Consider the following 19,567-nt stretch of genomic DNA (forward strand, 5'->3'; position numbering starts at 1 on the left):
AGCGTCGCTGGGCGGAGCTTAGCGCGTCTCTCTGTAGGAGAAAGAAAGGCAATTCGATGTGCAGACGTTGGTCGCCATTTTGAGAGCCTGCGAACACCAGCGGAAGGCGGTTGTTACAGCAGACGTTTAGTAATTTTTTGATATTTTAATTACGCCGCATAAAAAAAAAATAATAATAATCAATGTCTCGATTCAACAATAATCGTGGCGCCTTCGGGATGAATCATTTCCAGCCACGCCGAGGCGGTGGGCCCGGCGGCCCCATGCGAGGAGGGCTGATGGGAAACCCTAATTTCAGGAGCCATCCTTTTCAGAATCAGAACCAAAATCGGAGGGGAGGTAATAACAACTTCAACAAACCAAATCAAGGACAGACGACTCCACAGAAGCCTATAATCCCACCGCCGAGTCCCGGACCGGCCCTCACAATGAAAGGCCCGATGCAACAGCAGCAACAGCAAAAACCAACACCACCACCACCATCGCAGCAGCAGGAGCAGCCAAAGCCGACGACTCCTGCTCCTCAGCCGAAGATTCAGACACCATCGCCGAAACCCAACATCACCTCCCCTCCACCTAACCAGGCAAACAAGAACCTGAACCAACAGATGAAGTCGCCGGTGGGAAACACCAATGGACAGCAGCGTCAGAATCAGCCTCCACACCCAAGCCCGAAATCTGGGCCAGGGCCGCAGCCAGGCCAGAAGACTGGCCCCCAACAAGGCCACAAAACCGGGCCACCGGTGGCCAAACATGCCCCCTCGGTAGCGGCCGCAGTCAGCGCGGAAAAGACAGACGAGAACCAGTCAAAGGTCAGTCTAATTAACTGTTAAATTTTCTGTAATACGCGTATTCCTATTGTTTTGCGGCGATCGTCGTTATGAGCTATATGGCCGACGGTGCGCTCGATTTGAAAACACTGCGTTTCTCCGGGCGGGCGGGGTTGTCAAGCATTACCAGTGGCGTCTCGCTTTAGCTCCCCAGCGGCACTGGAGGTTAATAAAACCGAGCGCACCTTAACGTAGTGTCTTGAGCTAGCAGCCATCTTATCCGAAGACATGAAATAAATGTTATATTTATTGATACCAATATAATATTTTTACAGTTTATTTCCTCTACATGTTTATTTTAGTAATTTAAATGATTTGCGTTAGTAGTTTATCGAACATTAGTGTCAACAGAAAGAGGTAACGTTTGGCTGAAACGCACAAAGCCCGTGGGGGATGGGCCTTGTTTGATGGAAGATGTAAAGCAATTAAACCCAATTATTTTAGAAAAAGATTGTATTTGCAGACAACTCCGGGTGTGATTCATACTGCCACGTTGGCACCACAAAATTTGATATTTTTACTGATATTGATATTGATATTTTTATTTTTTTGCACTATGAAACAGTTTTGGTTGTGTTTTAAACATTCGTTTATTTTCTGTCCATCGACAGGAGTTCAAGGCGACTCTGTCCATGCTGCTGAAGCCTGGTGAGAAGACGTACACACAGAGGTGCCGCTTGTTTGTTGGTAACCTGCCAAATGACATCTCCGAGGAGGATTTCAGGAAAATATTCGCCAAATATGGAGAGCCCACAGAGGTCTTCATCAACAAGGGCAAAGGTTTCGGATTCATCCGACTCGTAAGTGTCCTGTTAAGTGCAACGCAACTTTTTACGCTGCCTTCTTATTTGCTATATTGGATTTCTCACTGGCAATCGTTTAAAAGTGTTGCTGTGTTTTGTGTTCTCAATCTGAATCGAAAAAATATAGATGAAGGCAGACCTTCGGTGAGGTTTCGGACAATTTCGCGCATGTTGTGAGACCTGTCCCATTTGTTTCCAACGAGCTCCTAAAAGGCCTTCTCGCAGTTATGGTCTGAGTGACCCATTTTTTAGACGTCGCGACGCTTCTTATTTGCTATATTGGATTTCTCACTGGGCAAATCGTTTAAAAGTGTTGCTGTGTTTGCTGTGTTTTCTCCCAGGAGTCCCGGGCCCTCGCAGAGATCGCAAAAGCAGAATTGGACGACACGCCGATGAAGGGCAGACCCCTTCGTGTGCGCTTCGCGACACATTCTGCAGCGCTGTCTGTGAAGAACCTGTCGCCATTTGTTTCCAACGAGCTCCTAGAAGAGGCCTTCTCGCAGTTTGGCATGGTCGAGAGAGCCATTGTTGTTGTAGACGATCGCGGACGCTCCACGGGCAAGGGCATCGTCGAGTTTGCCTCCAGACCTGCCGCCAGAAAGGCTCTGGAACGCTGCAACGAGGGCGTCTTCCTTCTCACCACGTACGTTTGTTTCTTTTAGCGTCAGCACACCTGTGTTTAAAAAAAACTTTTTATTAATAGTCATCTTTTGTTGTTTTCAGGTCACCTCGGCCAGTTATTGTTGAACCCTTGGAGCAGTACGATACTGAAGATGGTCTTCCAGAGAAGTTGGCCCAGAAGAACCCCAGATATCAAGCGTAAGTCTAACATTTTTTTGCCATGCGTACGTTAGTGCTTATGGGGACCAATAGAACAGGTTTAAGTTGGAGTTTAAACAGTTCATCTGATGTGATAATACACAGGTCCCAGGTTATGTGTCCTTAAATGTCTCAAAAAGTCAGACGCACTGACCAAGCATTAATGTTTTAGTGTAGACGCTGCAGATCCCTGTGGATGCAGGTACCTTTGTTGTGCAGTTTATTTTCTTCTCGTTATGGTGTGTGAGTAGCAGATGGTGTGATAGGGGATGTGGGGGTTGGTTAGCTGTTAAACAGCTGTTAAAAAAAATCAATCTCCTGTCCACAGTGGCAGATTTTGGCTAATGTGACTCAGTGACTCCTTCTGTATAAAGTAGCTGATATTTTGAAAAATTAGGTTTTGTTGTAATAATAATGGCTCTACCACAGATACGTTCTGTTAACCTGACATGTTGTTGATTATATCTCCAGAGAGCGCCAGGAGCCTCCTCGTTTCGCTCGCCCAGGTACTTTTGAGTTTGAGTACTCAAAGCGCTGGAAGTCCCTGGATGAAATGGAGAAGCAGCAGAGGGACCAGGTGGAGAAGAACATGCGTGAGGCCCGTGAGAAGCTGGAGAGTGAGATGGAGGACGCGTACCACGAGCACCAGGCCAATCTGCTGCGGCAAGGCAAGTTCAGGGCTTTAGACGTGCAGTTTTTGGCACTTTCTTGTATTCTGGTGGAATATCCTTTGTGTTTAAGTGCCATGATTAAATGTGTTTTTCCTCGTGTTTTCTTCAGATCTGCTGAGACGACAGGAGGAACTGAGACGCATGGAGGAATTGCACAGTCAGGAAATGCAGAAGAGGAAGGAGATGCAGATTAGGTATTTAGTGTTAGTCCTTTTGTTTTTTTAATTTTTGGTTGTCATTTTTTTTAATCTGATCTAGAATACGTGTGACCAAGTGTTTTACATATATTTTTTTTTAATTACAGACAAGAGGAAGAGCGGCGTCGACGGGAGGAGGAGTTGCTCAGGAAGAGGGAGATGGAAGAACAGATGCGCCGTCAGCGTGAGGAGAACTACAGGATGGGAAACTTCATCGATGTGAGTTAGATTTTTAATTTTCAACGACCTTTATGCTGTAAAGTGAGATGTGAAATCATTGTTTGAATTAATAATAATTAATAACGTCTTGTATTTTTATTACAGAGGGACAGAGAAATGAGGATGCATCCTGGAGCTGGAGCTTTGGGCATGAATGGTACTTTTTTCTTTTTTATGGCTTCACTAATTGCATTGAATATACTTTGTGATACATGTACTTACCAAAGTGCTACATATTTACCGTACTTGTCGTTTTTGTCAGATATGCCCTTTAGTGGCGAAGGCCAGAAGTTCCCCATGGGTGGAATGGGCTTTGCGGGTCAGCAGGGAATGGGACCATCATCCGGAGGCTTGATGGGCAACGAAATGGTAATGTATCCCACTTTTTGGAAAATCAGTAGTTAATGGCTTTTGGTTGCAAAGACTCCCAGCTGATGTTATAGATGAAGGCCAGCTGGCCAAGCAGGGGTGGTAGAATACGAGTGAGTGGTTGTCAGCTGTCTTCGGATGACTCGCTGGTTGTTGAATATACCAGATGTGGCGTCGGCCTAATAGAGTTTCTTCCCGTGGCAAACAAAGCCCCCTCAGTTACCGTCACCTGAGCCACAGCGGCATCCAGCTACAAAAAACTGTCAACCTGCACTAAACCACCAGAACTTGCTCTCCAGTGTGTTTCTGAACCATAGTGTTAGACAATCTGCAGTGGCGTTGCTCGCTCTTCTCACACCGTTTGTGTAGTGGACTGCTATTGCAAGCCCTGTCCTGAGCTGGACAGGCACTTTTTCTTCAGTATGGCATGTACCAGTGTTTTTTTCCCCCCTTTTAACCGTTGACAACGTTGACATCTAGTTAAAAGCATCCTTTTATACTGTACTAGCACTTTATTCATCCTCTGTTTATGAGAAGGAAGTTGTGAATGAACAGTTGCGGTGTACGTCATGTTTTGAACCAGCAACCTTTACTTTCTGATCAAAATCTTTTTTTTTTTTTTTTTTTTTTTTATTGTTACTGAGCATTTACAATGTGTTTAGTGCAGGATGACAGTATCACTATGTTGAATTTGACCAAGATGGTGCATTACAGAAGGATTAACTGATGGGGGCTGCCACAGCTTTGTGACTCGGCTCATGGTGACATTTAGGAAGGTCCATCTTTTTATTGAACTGATAATGAGATGCTGTGTATAGAGGGTATGCATTGACGTCACTCCCACTGAGTGGCAAAAACATGGTGAAATGTAGCAGTAAATACAGCGAGACCAGGGAAAATGTTGATTATCACTATAAGACAACATAGCTCCCGTGGCTTTGTACCAGAGTTCCCCCTTATTTGGGAAAGTGGATTAGCCTCAGTTTCAGTTCGAGCGTCCATCTGGATGTTAAATGGATGACAATGAGTGTTCACAAATATTCTGTTTATTGTTTTATCCTTTATTATTGCTGGAACTGAAGTAGTTACTGTCGGCCATAACTACACCAAAACAACATTGACAAACTTATCTGACAGCCCACCACAATGTAACTTAAGAAGTAACTTAATACAAATACAGCATAAATTATTATCACCTGACACTAAATGACACCAGGTTTCTGTGTCTGGATTCCAGTTGTTTCTTCATAATGCAACGATCCATTTACTTCTCTTTCCTTTGGCAGGTGTCTGTAAAAATATATCTCCATCTGTTCAAATCTGTTGGTTCAGTCAATTGCACAACAGCTCTTCACTTTTTTTTAAAATTTATTTTAGAGTTTATTGTTTATAAAAACTAGCCTGTGATTCAACCTAATGCTGCTAATCTCCATGTTCAACAGTCACTTTTTGCCACTCAGTGGCCGTAACCATGGAGACTTCCACTTGCTGGGACATCACATGCATACCCTCTGTAGTTGGTGTATGTAGTGCACAACCAAGTCTGTTTTCCAAATGAAGAATTCATAGTTTATCTAATTTAAAAATAAAATAAAAAGCAATATCGAATGGTGGGGACAATAGCTTGTTACTTCTCTGGGATAATGTTTGGTTCAGATTATAAAGGCGAGTCGACCATCACAAGCAAACCATGAGATTTCCTCCAGTGAACAAAGCACTTTATTAAACAAATGACTTCAGTCAGCTGCTTGTTCCCCACCGGTCTAACATGGTAGAAGGTTTTTACTTCTGTCCCATCTTGTTTTTTGAGTGTTGGTTTTACTCTCCCATCCTTTTGGGATCCCAGAGACGTTGATTGTCCTCCAGGCCACAGTAACTCTTAATTAGCTCAACTTATTACATATTATTAGCAAAATATTGTGCCATAAAGCCGACCTTGGTGAGAATCTCAGGAAAAATGGACACCGCCTGAGTCTGATTGTGATTATTTAGCTTTAGGATGATGCATCTGTGTTTATGGCCGAATTGTAGGACTAATGTCAGGTCACTAAATGTGATTAACAGTATAATTAGCACCATACTTTCTGAATGAAACCTACAGTAGGTTCCAGTTAAACAAACTAGGCTTTCAATGGTGCGCTACACATATACTTATGCTAATATTAGCACAGAGGATGCTTCAATGCACCATTTTAACATTAAGAATCTTTTTAAGCTTGTTGGCCGTGTTGATGTTGGTCGATAGTCTGTGAAGTTTGATTCTTGACAAACGATCAATGTGAAGCTATGAACTATTAAGACAAGCAGACTGACTGTCATATATTCGTATTCTACTTTTTTTGTTTGTTTTTTATTTTGTACCTTTGTTGTTCCGTCTTTTTGTGAATCAAAGGCTTCCTCTGATGGATCTCTGTCTTTTGAGACCCTCTATCTCTCTCACTGTTCTAGTTTCACAGGTTTTCACTGAATTAGCTTTAAAATGCATATTGATGAACAGACTGCAAAACGGCTGATGTCGTCAGTCTCGATAACATTTATTCTGCCCTCAGTGCCTGTAGTTTACACTATAGATTCCAGTCACATTGAGACGATTGGTTAAGTTTCCCTTATTTTACCAGTGCCATGTGATATTTTTATGCACAATCGTCACTTAATCCACTTCGTTAATTATGGCGGCACTTGATTTTATCTTTACTGAATATCTAGGAAAAGATTAATTCTAACTGCGAGAAACGCAGCATTAAAACATATTTACAACGTTGTGTTTTTAACAGATATACATTTTAAAATGCCTCCACCTGCCTGTTGTCTTGTTTAATACACAACAGGGTGATCTCGTCAGCACGTATTGATGCTAGACTTGATGAGCAGCACTGCAGGCTTCCCATAGTTGGCATGCACTGGAGAAGAGACCCTACTAGCCTAGACACCGACTAACGAAAGCATTACCCTCTCTTCCTTTTCCGTATGTTACCTGTGGCACCTGTGGATCTTCATATTGGAACGAACGGTTTCTTCGGATGTGTCTCCTGCTGGTTGTTTTATAAATCTGCTCACGATATAAAACAAACCGAAACCTTATGTCATACCTTTTGTACACGCCTCCATATGGACATGAACTGTGTGCGTACGCACTGACCCCATGCCATACCTTGCTCCCCCCACCCTTCTGTCTGCCTCCCTGGCAACGCGACCCCCCCTCCCCCCTACAGCGCAATGAGCGTTTCGCCCAGGGCGGTCCTAGGGGAATGGGTCCTGGTAACCCCGGGTACGGCCGGGTCCGCGAGGATTTTGACGGTCCTAATAAGAAAGCTCGTTTTTAAAAACGCTGCTCTTTGATGCTTTACAGCAGCACCATTTGTATAGATTCTCTAAAACAAAAAAATGTTGAGTCGCATTTCTGGTATTTGAGTTTAAAATGTTGGAACATTTTAGCCAGGCAGTTTACTCCCTTTTATGACAATATTTTCATTTTTTTTATTTTGTATTGTCTCTAGTGTGGAAAGAGAGGTCACCCTCGCGTGGCCCAGTTGTTCTTTCTGACCATGTATAATTTTCTTTTCTAGATGTATTATGCTCTGTGAGTCGTCGTGAAGTGATACTTGTAACATTTTTCTCAACCTCCTATGGCTGTGTTTTGTGCCATACATTTGGAATCAAAGCATGTAATATAATAAAGAGACATTGGTTCTACCAGGACAAACCTTTAACATCATTCCTAAAGCAGAAAAACGTGCGCTTTCCTTTTAAAAGCAGCCAAATCAAACGATGGGTTGTTGGCACAAACTAAATACTGTGGATGTATCCGCCACATTAGATTTAAAGAGTCTATGTGTTATCTCTGCCACAGTCCTGACTTTTTATATTATGTTCAGTTGCATTTTTGCATAAAAAAAAAAACATGTGGCCTGTCTGAACCTAATATTAACCAGTTTTCACCTTAGCTGCTTTAGTTTAGACCCATTCAGATACAAGGATCATCCTCAGGAAACACACTAGCTGAGTTGATAAAATGGGGACATTGGCGATACAAAAGGATTGTTTACCACATTTAACAACTTCTAAATGTCTATAGAACAATCAGCCTAAATGAATCTAGTACAGGAGATTCTATTTCATTTAAATCACAAATTTTCTGTCCACAAAAATTGCATTTTTTTGTTTTTTTTCATATTTGAGTGGTCGGATCCACTGACTTGTGTTTCTTTTATTGGTATTGTCGCATTTATAGTTGAGCTTCAGGACAGCAGAAATATTACACATAGAGCCTTTAAGAAAACCTTAAAAACAAGCTGACAGACATGAGTCTCCGTACAAATACAATCTGCTCGCACCACTCTCTTTGTCTCAGACACACACAAGTGTGTGTGTTCATGTTTGGATGTTGGATTATTGACTACGTTTACATACAGTTCACTTTACAGTATGTTATAACGACTATTTATTTGTGGACCAACTTCACTGCCAGCTAGTGTGTCCTCGAAGGCATCAATAAACTTTTCAAATGTATAAATTAAAGGTCTGATGTCCACGAACTCCTAACCACTTTCAAGTGCACCAAAAAGCGCCATTGTTGTGCTAATTATTAGCATTTATTCACAACAGAAAAGGACATTCCACAAACCAACAGCCAGCATCAGACAAAACTCACAGTAATCGTCCAATTAAAACAATTTTACGTTCAAAATCTACAGGAGGTTCCCAAACCAGGCTTTGGACAGTCTGGTTCTGTCTTTTTTTCAAATAACGTCCCATTTTTAGCATCTCCGGGAGCAGGACTCCCACAGTCATTAGCTGGATGATGTGTTCAATGCAAATCGAGACATTATGCAACCAGTGTCCTCAAACGCATCAACCCATTGACTTAGTCCATGTTGCCACCTTCCGAGACACTAGATTACGTTGGTAAATTGAGACATGATCTCATCACAGCAGCAATCAGATGCTACTGATCGCTGTACTCAACGCCCTCAGATTGTGTTGTTGTCTTTTAAATGCTGCCTTTTTTTGACCCAGATTCTGTTTCTGGCTTAGAAATCACTGTAGAAAATGACCAGGTACAGCGAGTAGTGTTACAGTGTGTATGTGCGCATCCAGTTACTGTCTCAGTTAAACAGACGACCGGTTTTAAAACTGCATGTAAACGTAGTCATTTTTTAGACATTTTCTTTTATAACAGGAACCTGTAAAGAAGTCTTAGTAACAGACATTAAATTTGACTTTAATATCCATCTCCTAGTTTCACTCTTTTGTTTTTGGCGTTGGTAGATCTGTCTTTGCATGACTGGTACTGGGATTAATTAATGAATTCATGCATTTCTGATATTATTATTGACCTAAGTGGCACTGGTCTAATTTAGGAACTGGCAAACACATAGTCAAAGGTGGATTTAAATTTCCTTTTGCAAAAAAGTAATTTTCTCATAAATGATGTTGGACCTGCAAGAAGGAAACTGCACTAATACGAGTCGTACTCCAGTGGCATTTTCCAATTCAACACATTGCTGCACAGACACATTGTTGTGTGGCTGGTGGCGTCATGGCTGAAAGACGTTCAACGTGTTAACTGTTCGGAGTTACTCAGGTACAGCGATGAACCACTGGATGGTTGCATCATCTTTTTCAAGTGGATCCCAGAGCCCTTGTTTATCTTCCCCCAGATTGTTGGATCTATGGTTTGGGGGCAACAACAAACACCGTCGTTATTTCCTGGCCTTACGTCATGAAGTGTGTCACATTCAGAAGTGTCCATCGACCACCATCTCTTTGTTACAGCAGATGTGTTTATCTATAGGTTAAGTGTTGGAAGCATCACTAGAACCAGCAAATATCATAGGCAACAGAACCTATTATAACGTATAATTATGTATTATTGTGTAAAAGAAAGTTTAAACTCTGTCACATTCATATTTGTTCCTCCGTCCAATTTGGACCAACAGAATTAATGGCGTCAATTAAACAGACGCCTTCTTGGTGGTAAACCAGCTTCACGGATGAAAGACGTTCAATGTGTCGTTCACTGCACTAAGATCCAACCAAGAACAATAGAGTGGTTGCATCGTCTTTGTCAAGTGGGTCCTAGAACCCAGTGCCTCCGCAAATTTTTCTCATAGTTGTGTGACGGCATGAAAAAGTGAGCGTTACTCATCTTGTGATAATAACTTTTGTGATAAAGTATATTTGGATTAACTCTTCGTAGCCTTATCTTGACTCTGACTTTATTTGAATTATTAAAGGCACATTTTTTTCTACTTCTACTTAATTAAAATTATTTCATAGACACAAAATCAACAATAAGTTGATTGTCATGTGAAGTTTAGAGTCACCTTCTTAATGCTCTTGTAAATAGTGAAAGTCTGTCTAATGCTTGACAGCGTTTGTACCTTTAACCAGGTGACTCTATTCCACCCTGTTTTAGCTCTTTTTTTGTCATAGCAGAAGATTTCTCAAACGCTACACAAAGTAGTGTATCTGTTAATACACTCTGCACAACGACGAGCATAGTTTTTAAAAAGGATCACCCTCCATCATGTGACATCCGAGAAAACCCACAAAACACGACTGAAATGGCTGCGAACAGAGGACTGCGATGCTTGGATGAGTTTGGTAATAGAACTGGGCGTCATGGACTTTCATCTCCAATGTTTTCGTGTGTTTGTGTTATGTACATTTTTTCTTTAACAGGTCTGACCAGCTTTAAAGGTTGTGCACTGAGGAGGAAGTTGTGGCTGTGTAGTTTGTATTTTGGAGCTCTTTAGCTGAGAAACGCAAAACACTGGATTTCACAACTAAAACAGCGATGGACAGTAGCTCATGGATAGATGATGTACAGATAAACGACTCGCATGTTATTTTGATCCAGCCCATTTTTCTTGCTTTGAAAAGCTGCCTCACGCAGACAGACAACTACAAAGTGGAAAACTTAAGCGGCAAGAACGTAACACACTTTTTAAGTGGCACTTTTATGGATTTTGGAAAATATTTTCCATTTTTGGGGAGGAGATTTTGTTTAACAAATACTCAGAATTTACATATCAGATTACGAAACAGAATTTCTCCTTATAAATGATACTTCTTGGCACCAGCAAAATGCAATATTGTTAAATTTACATGTGGCAGTTATGGTGCAGTTTGATGTGGGAATGAAAGTCTTCGTTTGTGCCCCACAATTCAAGGTTCAGATTTTCAGATTTAATGTTATTCTGGAACCATTGCTCTTTATTGGATGAGTATTCACGTAATTATTTTTCACATCACACCTTAAAACCAGTGGAACGTGAAACTTTTTAGCTCGTTTGTCTTCTTGGTGACAAAGTTTCTTATTAAAACAACCAAATTATACAACTGATAATCATTTCTATAGTAAATAGAAGAAGTGTCTTTGAGAAAATTTCGTAATCATGTTTGCCAAAGTGGATTTAGCACAACGGCTCAAGCTGTCGTGCTCTTTAGAAGTAGTTTGTTGGATGCTTGGATTTCTTGACCAAAGTAAAACGTCACATAACCAATGAAAGACGAGGAATTAATAACAAACTTTAAATGAATTCCAATTTTTTTAAGAGACACAGAGCTGTAGGTTTTTAAGTAAAGAAATATACTTTGCTGGTAAAACATGTCCTTTGAAAGCGTCACGGTTTTAAATAACTTCTTTGTGAAGTAATATAACTAATGTAGTTGTTAATATTTACCAGATAGGATGTGGACGTCCTGAAGAGTAGGGCTAAAACTTCTCTCTGATGTGACCCGAGTGTAAGTCTTAAAACTTGTAATGTAATGTCTCTTGTGTTGGTGTTGTGTACAATTTGTTTTTCTTTAACAGGTTTGACCATCTTTGTGTTGGACTATGAAAAGGAACAAACCGAGAGATTCAGACCAAGTCTGTAGATTCTTTTGGAGCAGTTTTGTTTTTTAAAAAGCTGTCGCTTGGAAAGACCAAAGTCATTTCAACAAACCATTGTTTTTATCCTGGTTTTATACGTTGGATAGATTCAGTACTTGGCCTTAAACGTAACTGAACGAACAGAATGGACTTTACAGTAACGCTCATATTTAATCATTGCAACGCCTTTTGAAATGCAAACCCAACGTATGAGGCATTTTTAAAGAGATGTTTACAGTCAACATTTGACCAATGGTGGCATCAAGTGCAATTAACAGACCACAAAGATACTAGTTAGAAAGGTCTGACACTGAAACCTCTTTACATCCATTCTTTGACAACAAACAAAAATGCAAATCTTTGATTTTTAGTTAAGATTTGTTTAAATGTCACCTAACAGGCAACACTAACCACTACGTCTTTCTTTTATTTTGGCATTTCCTAAGTTAAACTGTGGCATTAGTCAGAGAAAGATCTGAGTCAAGTTAAAATTCGGTATCAAGGACTCTTTAAACAACAAATACCATCCACAGCATTGGAGGAATTCAGTGTTAAATGTCTAATCAAGACAGAACCAAACAAGTTACTGGTAGTAGCATTACTGTGTTATAGAACCAAAACACAAAAATATCTCTTTTATTAGTATCTATTTATTGTTGCCATCTAACAGACCGTAAAATAACTATTTACTGACGTTTACTGCAGCTACCAACACACACAGACTTTCACTTCTCTGAGTAAAATGAAATCTATAGTTAACATTTCGCTAGTTGTGGCCTCAAGAACTTTTAACAGAGAATAAAGTAATAAATAGGTTAATGTGAGTTCTAGGACAGGAAGGTTTCCTCAGGGTGTAACGGTACACGCATCTGTCTAAACCTACAGAGTATTAAACGTTTGCTTTAGAATAATTCCTCTTTCTGCCCCGTGATCCAAACAAGTATTCGTTCAGTCTCAGTCTGGGAACAAATGAGTTTTACCCTGAATGTTTTTACACTGAAATTTGAAGTGACCAATCCTTAGTTTATCTCCTTTTGGCTGATGTTAGGTGGAGAGTAACCGACACACTTTTCATCCAAGTTTGATTTTTTTTATTGAACATAAATCTCCGGTTGACTTTCAAACGTAACAAAATTAAACAAACTGAATGCACAAGATTCCAAAACAAAGAGCGTGTGGTCGGAAAACTTTAACGCTCCGTCACCTAAACATTTCAAAACATATTCATAAAAATTAAATAGCATAGCATACGTCACGTCACGTTCCATTAAAATTGAAAACAAATAAGTATCTTGACGCACCCTGGCAGCTCGATAATTTCCTAAATAATAATTTCTTTTATGAATAGAAATACCGTACTTAACTGAACACAAGTCGTTCTTTCTATGAGCCAAAGCCGAGTCGACATGACTCCTAAATGGCCAGATGGTGTCGCAGCTCACAACGGAGCTGGTTAGTGTTTTGTAATTCTTGATCTGAGATAACACTCCTGGCTTCAGTCATGGTTTTAATGACTGTCATTGCGAAAGGCAGGAAACAGCATTTGACTGCCTTAGATAGGCAATTTAATTTATTAATTATGCGATTTGTTTTCCCGGAAATGCTCCACACCAGGCCTCTAAAACAGTGGTACACACTAGCTTTGACTTAGGCGTACCGTTACACCCCTACTGCAGATTGCGACTCTGCATCGAGGTCATTACCTCCCTCAGCTCCAACTCAACTCACGTCAGTAGTTGTGCTCCACGAAAAACATGACGAACCCTGAAAAACAAACGCTGCCCCCAGTAGACCGGATCCACCTCACCTTTTCAGCCATGTACCTGAGGCAGGAAGTTCCCATGCACCTTTACGGGTTGAAGAGCCGCTGGCGTGTTGTGCCTGTGTGGTTGTGTGTGTTCCATGTTTTTTTTGGGTAAATGAGGTGCGTTTAGCCGCTGTCAGCCAGCTTGTCAAAAAAGACGGGCTGCCCCCAGTCCACAGTAGAGGCTCTTCTCTGCAGTTGGGTTACATGAGTGACGATGAGTAGTTCTGCAGAAGTCAGTGGACAGTAAAGCCTGGACTTGTTTTCACTGCAGCCAGAGGTATGCTTACACAGATCAGCCGAACGAGTAAGGTAAGTGTCCCATCCATGTTTATAATACAAGATGCACAGTTGTCCCATAACTTGACTCTTCTCTCTCTCTGTCCTCCTATTAATGGTGACGTGCGCAAGGGCGTCTGGCATCACACTTGCAAATAATGGCATCACAGTGCAGATCTCTGCTGTTCAACCTTTTTTTGTGTGTGGGTGGAAGCGCTGTAGGGTGTGTGTGCGTGTGTGTGTGTGTGTGGTTGTAGTACTATGGCCTCTCTCTACGTAAACAAGTGTGTATGGACGGCTGAGTCACTGGTCCAACTCTCTAAATGCAGAAGTGGAATTACAGTGTTGACCCTTTTTTATCTTCACACAAACACTGTAGTCAAGTGAAATGTGTAATTCTTTGTAGTCATTTTAGTGTCTTGTGCAATTATACAAGATGTTTGGTTTATTTGTCTAACTTCTCGGTTATGTTGCTGGAAACCTAAAAAGATGGAGAAAGGCAGGTTATGAGCAGCAAGAGGCCTTTTCCTCTTTAATACTGTGTCTGTGTTGTTCCTCGTGGGATATGTTTTACAATCTAAAAGTGCTAATTTATTAAGAAAAACTGCAGTCGTGGATTATATCCCTTTGTTTTTTTGATTAAATGTTGAAAGTACACTCTGTGGCTTTTGTCACTTCAGATTCGGTACCATTCACACATGCCAGTCTTGGCATATATATTGGTATCAAATATTAAAACACAAGCTCTTAGAACTTTGAATAGGAAAAACTTCAACATCTCAACTCTGTCCTGTCTTCCTCTTCTATAAATCCATTATTTAACCAAGTCAAGACGTTAAGGTGAGACCAAATATGGTACCAATACACTAATAATACTGACAAATACAACTACCACACTACAAGTGAACAACATATACAGAGTTTAAGATGAAGGATGCAACCTGTACAGTTTCATTTAGGATTTCTAATTCAGAGTGAGGAGCAAACACATTGACTCAGTTTTCTTTTCTCAATTTTTGGAAATTGGTTTAAATTCTTCCACAGTGAACAGATCCGACCATTTCACAAAGTCTGGTGTAAAAAAAATCCATCTATATGGACAAAATCAGATGTGGCACATCGACAGATTGACATACAAGCAAAGCAAAAGCTTCAGGAGAACTGTGTGTGCACTTGTTTAACTTGTAATAAACACACAACACTGTGTTGTACATGATATAATTTATTCTTGATGCATTGTCTATTCTTGTCATGGAGTTCAGGTAAACTGTTAAAGACCAGATGACTATAAAGTCCTTTCTTGCCTGGCTGGAGAAAATATTTTTTTCTCAAGAGACCTAATTTAATTTTTAACGTTTTCAAAATATTACACATTAGCTTTTTTAGTGTGACTAAACAAAATAGACTGCAGATATTCATGGGTTTGTACCAGAGAAAGAGATGAGAAGTGGATAATGGTATCATCTGCATAGAAATGCAGTACAGCATTATTTTACACATATGGAGAACAACAGTGGCCCGAGTATGGAGCCCTGTGGCACACCTTTTGATAACAGTATGAAGAAATAAGACCCAAAAACATGTTCTAGTTGATGAATAATTAAACTAATCCGCATCATGTCTGGTGAAGGCATTCAATATGATAAACCACGTCAAAAGCTTTGTGTAGAATCAATAAAAATCTCAACTATACGTATTTTTTGCCCTTCAGTGAGTTGTGGGGGCACGAGGATCGTAATGTCTCTGAATGTGATTCATGGTATCGTACCGGGTTGGGTTGCATTTGCCGTGTTCGAGAGAAACATCTGATACTTTTCGGGGTTTGGTCTGGGTGGGACGGTAAGATCCTGTATTTGATCCTTTCCCCATAACCTCGACACCCTTCTTGACTTTGTCTGATTGTTGAACACAGTTTTCTTCTTTTACTTGACAAATGCAAATTTAATTTCAGTTCAAACTGACCGACTCCAGCAGTTATTGTTCAGTAGATTTCTGCACTTACAGCCTCTCTGTTCGATGAGTAGAGGGTAATTCATTTAGTTCTGGGGAGGAAACAAGCACTATTTTAGTTTTGTATGTTTGTGCAAAGAGACAACGAGTTGGGATTTCAAATTAAAAGAATTTTGTGCATACAAATAATTGCACAATTAGCCCGTAATTTAGTTAAAATCAACAGTTTTAGGTATATCTTTGCCGTCTTTTTTAACACAACATCTGACTGATACTAGTCGTGGGTTGTTGGTCTTTAAAAGAAGAGACCTGTATCTTTTCTGAATGTTTTTTTTAAGAGCGCCCGACTGAATGTGCAACCACCGCTCGCTCAGTGCTTCAAAGATCAGCTGCAAGTGGCTCTTCCTTTCCTTTTCCTCTCTCCTGTCTTGAGCAGTAACTCTTGAGCACCATGTCATGCCAGTGACCAGCCAGTCGCACATCTACATCATTACTGTGGCAAAAAAAAAAATTATTTTTCCATGTGTTGCTTGTATGTAGGAGTTGTTGTTGTTGTAGCAGCTGTGAAAGGGCCGTGACGTGACGAGCTCTGACGATTCCTCAGGAGACCACGCTGAGTCCAGCCGTCGGAGGCTGTCGTTTTCATTGTACCTCTCTGCACTGTGATCCATTTTTCCAACCAAATCCTGAGTCCTGATTGGCCCCAAAAATGTTTCCTCTGCTCGGTTTTGAGTGTGATGCCAGAATGACCCGTTCGGCCCGTAACGGCCTCATCCAAACATCTGAAAAATGACCAGTCCTGTGCAAGGTTATGGTGCAGCTCTGTCCGGGTAGTTTTGCAGTAAACCCCCCGCCTCCCCATCCACCTCCCCTCCCTTCCCCCTTCCCCTGATGTGTAAGAACGAAGTCCAGCCTCACATGGATTTATAACATTTACCTTCCTACCTGCCGAGGAATCGCAACGGATTTGAACGTTGTTGAATTTGTCCCGTCCCCTCTGCAGTTTCTAAAAAAACACCAACACACTTCATGCTCATGTTACAAACTTCTCCTCACAACGACACATTAACACTTATAATGCATGTTCACATTAAAACAGCATAACACACACACACAGAACACACACACACACACACACACAGATGTAAAGGCTGTTTACAGAGTGGCAGCTTCAGATTAGTGAAGAGCTCTAGCAGTGAAGTAAACGTGCTGACCAGTCCTCTACCAGACTCTCATTGTTGTATCTCTCGCTGCAGGAGCCTGGACCGATCGAAGGAGGATGAGGATGGACTCAGATCAGATACGGTGAGTTAAGAAACGTAACAATATCTCACGTCTGTGGAGATTTGAAACTAAAACAAAGACGTTTCACTCCCAGGACCAGGAGATTTAATATGTTTCCTAAAGTCTTTATTTATATTCACACCACGTCCTGCCTCTCAGAACTGGCTTCATTTTTGTGAGACTCCACATCAAACTTAATCCACCTTTAAAAAAAGACCCAAAACAGAAGCTACAATTATGAGAGAATCAGGCCTGAACTCTGACTGTTTAGATTCACACACTGAGTTGAATCACATATTCTATGTAAACATGTGAAATCCAGTTCCTTGTCTCAGGCTCTTCTCTTTAACACTTTGTTCTTTGCTCCTGGTTTCGTAGGTAAAATGAAGACGTGTGTCTGATTAAAATGCTGCAGGACACTCAACGACGCCACATGGTGACGCCATGAACGACCTCCAGGTTACTCCACCTCCGCTCAGTCTGAAACACGTGAGTCAGCAGCTTTGAATTATAATGATTAAGAAAATAAAAAATATCTCAAACTCGATACAAGACGCTTCACAGGCTGAATGTTAACTCCTGTTACTGTAAACAAGACTGACCCCTCCTCCTCTCTCCTCTAAGTACAACCAAGTGTATTTCCATTATTTTTGGGAATGTTGCATATTTTAAAGGTTATCAGCAGTATATTTAAAATAAAAATGAAGTAGTTGCTCCAAAGAGTATACTGCAAACTCAGTCCAGTACAGTGAGATCTTATATATCATTTCATATGAAGGGGTTCAAGCTGTTGTAATGGGTGAGATTGTTTTTAATCTATTCCTAGATTATAGATCTGAAAAACTTTCCATTTATGGGCAGATTTCTGAATGGAATAGAGCCTCCTCTATAAGCGGCAGCTGATGACTGGATACCCTCTACTCATGATTACATACTGAAGACTGGAGACAAACTACAGCTGCATTTTCCTTTTATTTATTATTATATGTTTGTTACATCGTCATTATTATTTTTGTCTCGGTCAGTTTCACTATTTTACATCTTTTCTTGTCTAACTTGTGTAGCATGTGCGGTCTGATGGGTTGAGGTTTGGTTGGGGGTATTTCTGTGTGGAGAAACGTGTACAAATAATAATAATAATATTAATAAAAAGCCTGGATTCAGTTTAATGATCGTCACTAAATTACTGTCTGTGTTCTTCCTCAGGTTTCAGGACGAGGACGAGGACGAGGACGGACAGGCTGCGTCCAGAGGAGGGACGCACTGTTAATAATAAAAGATAAATAAATGAAATCAACCCGAGTTTGATTGTTTGTGTTATTGAAGCTGCTGCTCATGTAGAAACTGGTTCATTTAAACCCGTCGCTGAGGTTCAGGCTCTAAAGAGACTAAATTAAAGTAGCTTTTATGTGATGAGTTTCATAGAGTGTGACTGGACGAGGATCTGAGCTGCTGATAAACCTCCTGATTCTGTTCCAGCTCCGTCCACAATTAAGGCTAAAGGTGCAGAGTTTCCGCTGCTGGATCACACTTGTATCCCGAGTGTTGGCTGTCGATCCTGGACCAGGTCCAGCTCAGAGAGGTGATCCAGAGGAGCCTGAATGTGGGTCAGGTTAATGTGGTCTGAGCCGCGTTAATGAACTAACATAAAGACAAAGGAATGAAACGGGACGAGGTCACTAGGTCTCCACCTCCAACACTCACCTACATCTAAACACCAGAGAACAGGAGGCGTCTGGATCCATGAGGTCGTTCTGGACATTTTATTTTAGAAATAAAAAAAATGCATGAAACAAAAATATGCTTTCAATATAGAAAGGAAAACAATTATCTTGAATTATATGGATTAAACTCCACAATTTATATAAAAAGAAAATACAATAGAAAAGCTTTAAATAATTAGATGTGGTTAATATATTAAATTTATAAATTCATCTTTTTTATTTCTGATAAAATATTTCATAATATTTATAAGGTATAATACAATGTAATAAAGGTAATTCTGGACTATTTAACATTTTTGTCATTTAACTCGTGAACAAATTCACATAAATAAAATCAAAAAAACACATGAAATAAAAATGCTTTTAATACTAAACTAGAACATATTAACCAGTATTAAAACGATCATAAAATACTAAACTACAGAAAGGAAAAATGATCTTGAATTAATTATGAATTCAACTATAATTTGGCTTCACAAGTTATATATTAAAAAAAAAATAACATTAGAGAAGTTTTGATTAGATGTGGTAAATATATTAAATTTATAGATTCATCTTTTTTAAATTTCTGGTTTAAGTCTTCACAATATTTATAAAGTATAATTATATATAATAAAAGCCATTTAAAAAAAATGTAAAAGTGAAGTGAGAAGCGTTTTAATCTGTAACAAAGCCTCATAATTTATCAGATCTATGTTTATTTTGAATGAAACGAAGTAGAACTGGTAGCAGGAAGTTT

The 19,567-nt window shown here is 40.2% G+C and overlaps 1 protein-coding gene across 3 annotated transcripts; it reads left to right on the forward strand.

Moving 5' to 3' along the window:
- The first annotated feature begins 44 nt into the window (after positions 1-44).
- On the forward strand, positions 45-18,406 carry sfpq (splicing factor proline/glutamine-rich). Of its 3 annotated transcripts, XR_007114074.1 has the most exons (12): positions 45-812; positions 1,442-1,630; positions 1,975-2,276; positions 2,357-2,452; positions 2,924-3,120; positions 3,233-3,326; positions 3,428-3,539; positions 3,645-3,696; positions 3,802-3,908; positions 17,077-17,125; positions 17,483-17,593; positions 18,311-18,406. XR_007114074.1 is itself a non-coding variant. In XM_047604300.1 (10 exons), the coding sequence occupies exons 1-10, from the start codon at positions 183-185 to the stop codon at positions 7,229-7,231; spliced, it is 1,890 nt and encodes a 629-aa protein (XP_047460256.1). In that variant the 5' UTR covers positions 45-182; the 3' UTR covers positions 7,232-9,137. The 3 variants fall into 3 exon arrangements, 2 of the variants coding, with proteins under 2 accessions (XP_047460256.1, XP_047460257.1); XM_047604300.1 differs by lacking the exons at positions 17,077-17,125; positions 17,483-17,593; positions 18,311-18,406 and adding an exon at positions 7,121-9,137; XM_047604301.1 differs by lacking the exons at positions 17,077-17,125; positions 17,483-17,593; positions 18,311-18,406 and adding an exon at positions 7,121-9,137 and having other exon boundaries at positions 47-812; positions 3,233-3,317.
- Positions 18,407-19,567: the final 1,161 nt, after the last annotated feature.

Source organism: Mugil cephalus, chromosome 14 (genome assembly GCF_022458985.1).
Source record: "Mugil cephalus isolate CIBA_MC_2020 chromosome 14, CIBA_Mcephalus_1.1, whole genome shotgun sequence".
Taxonomy (NCBI): Eukaryota; Metazoa; Chordata; class Actinopteri; order Mugiliformes; family Mugilidae; genus Mugil; species Mugil cephalus.

What these genes read in the sequence shown, in the direction of transcription:
- sfpq (XM_047604300.1), top strand. Translation starts at nt 183, where the DNA reads ATGTCTCGATTCAACAATAATCGTGGCGCCTTCGGGATGAATCATTTC. An exon ending in CAGACGAGAACCAGTCAAAG is followed by an intron (nt 813 to 1,441) that starts GTCAGTCTAATT and finishes GTCCATCGACAG; the next exon opens with GAGTTCAAGGCGACTCTGTC. An exon ending in GTTTCGGATTCATCCGACTC is followed by an intron (nt 1,631 to 1,974) that starts GTAAGTGTCCTG and finishes GTTTTCTCCCAG; the next exon opens with GAGTCCCGGGCCCTCGCAGA.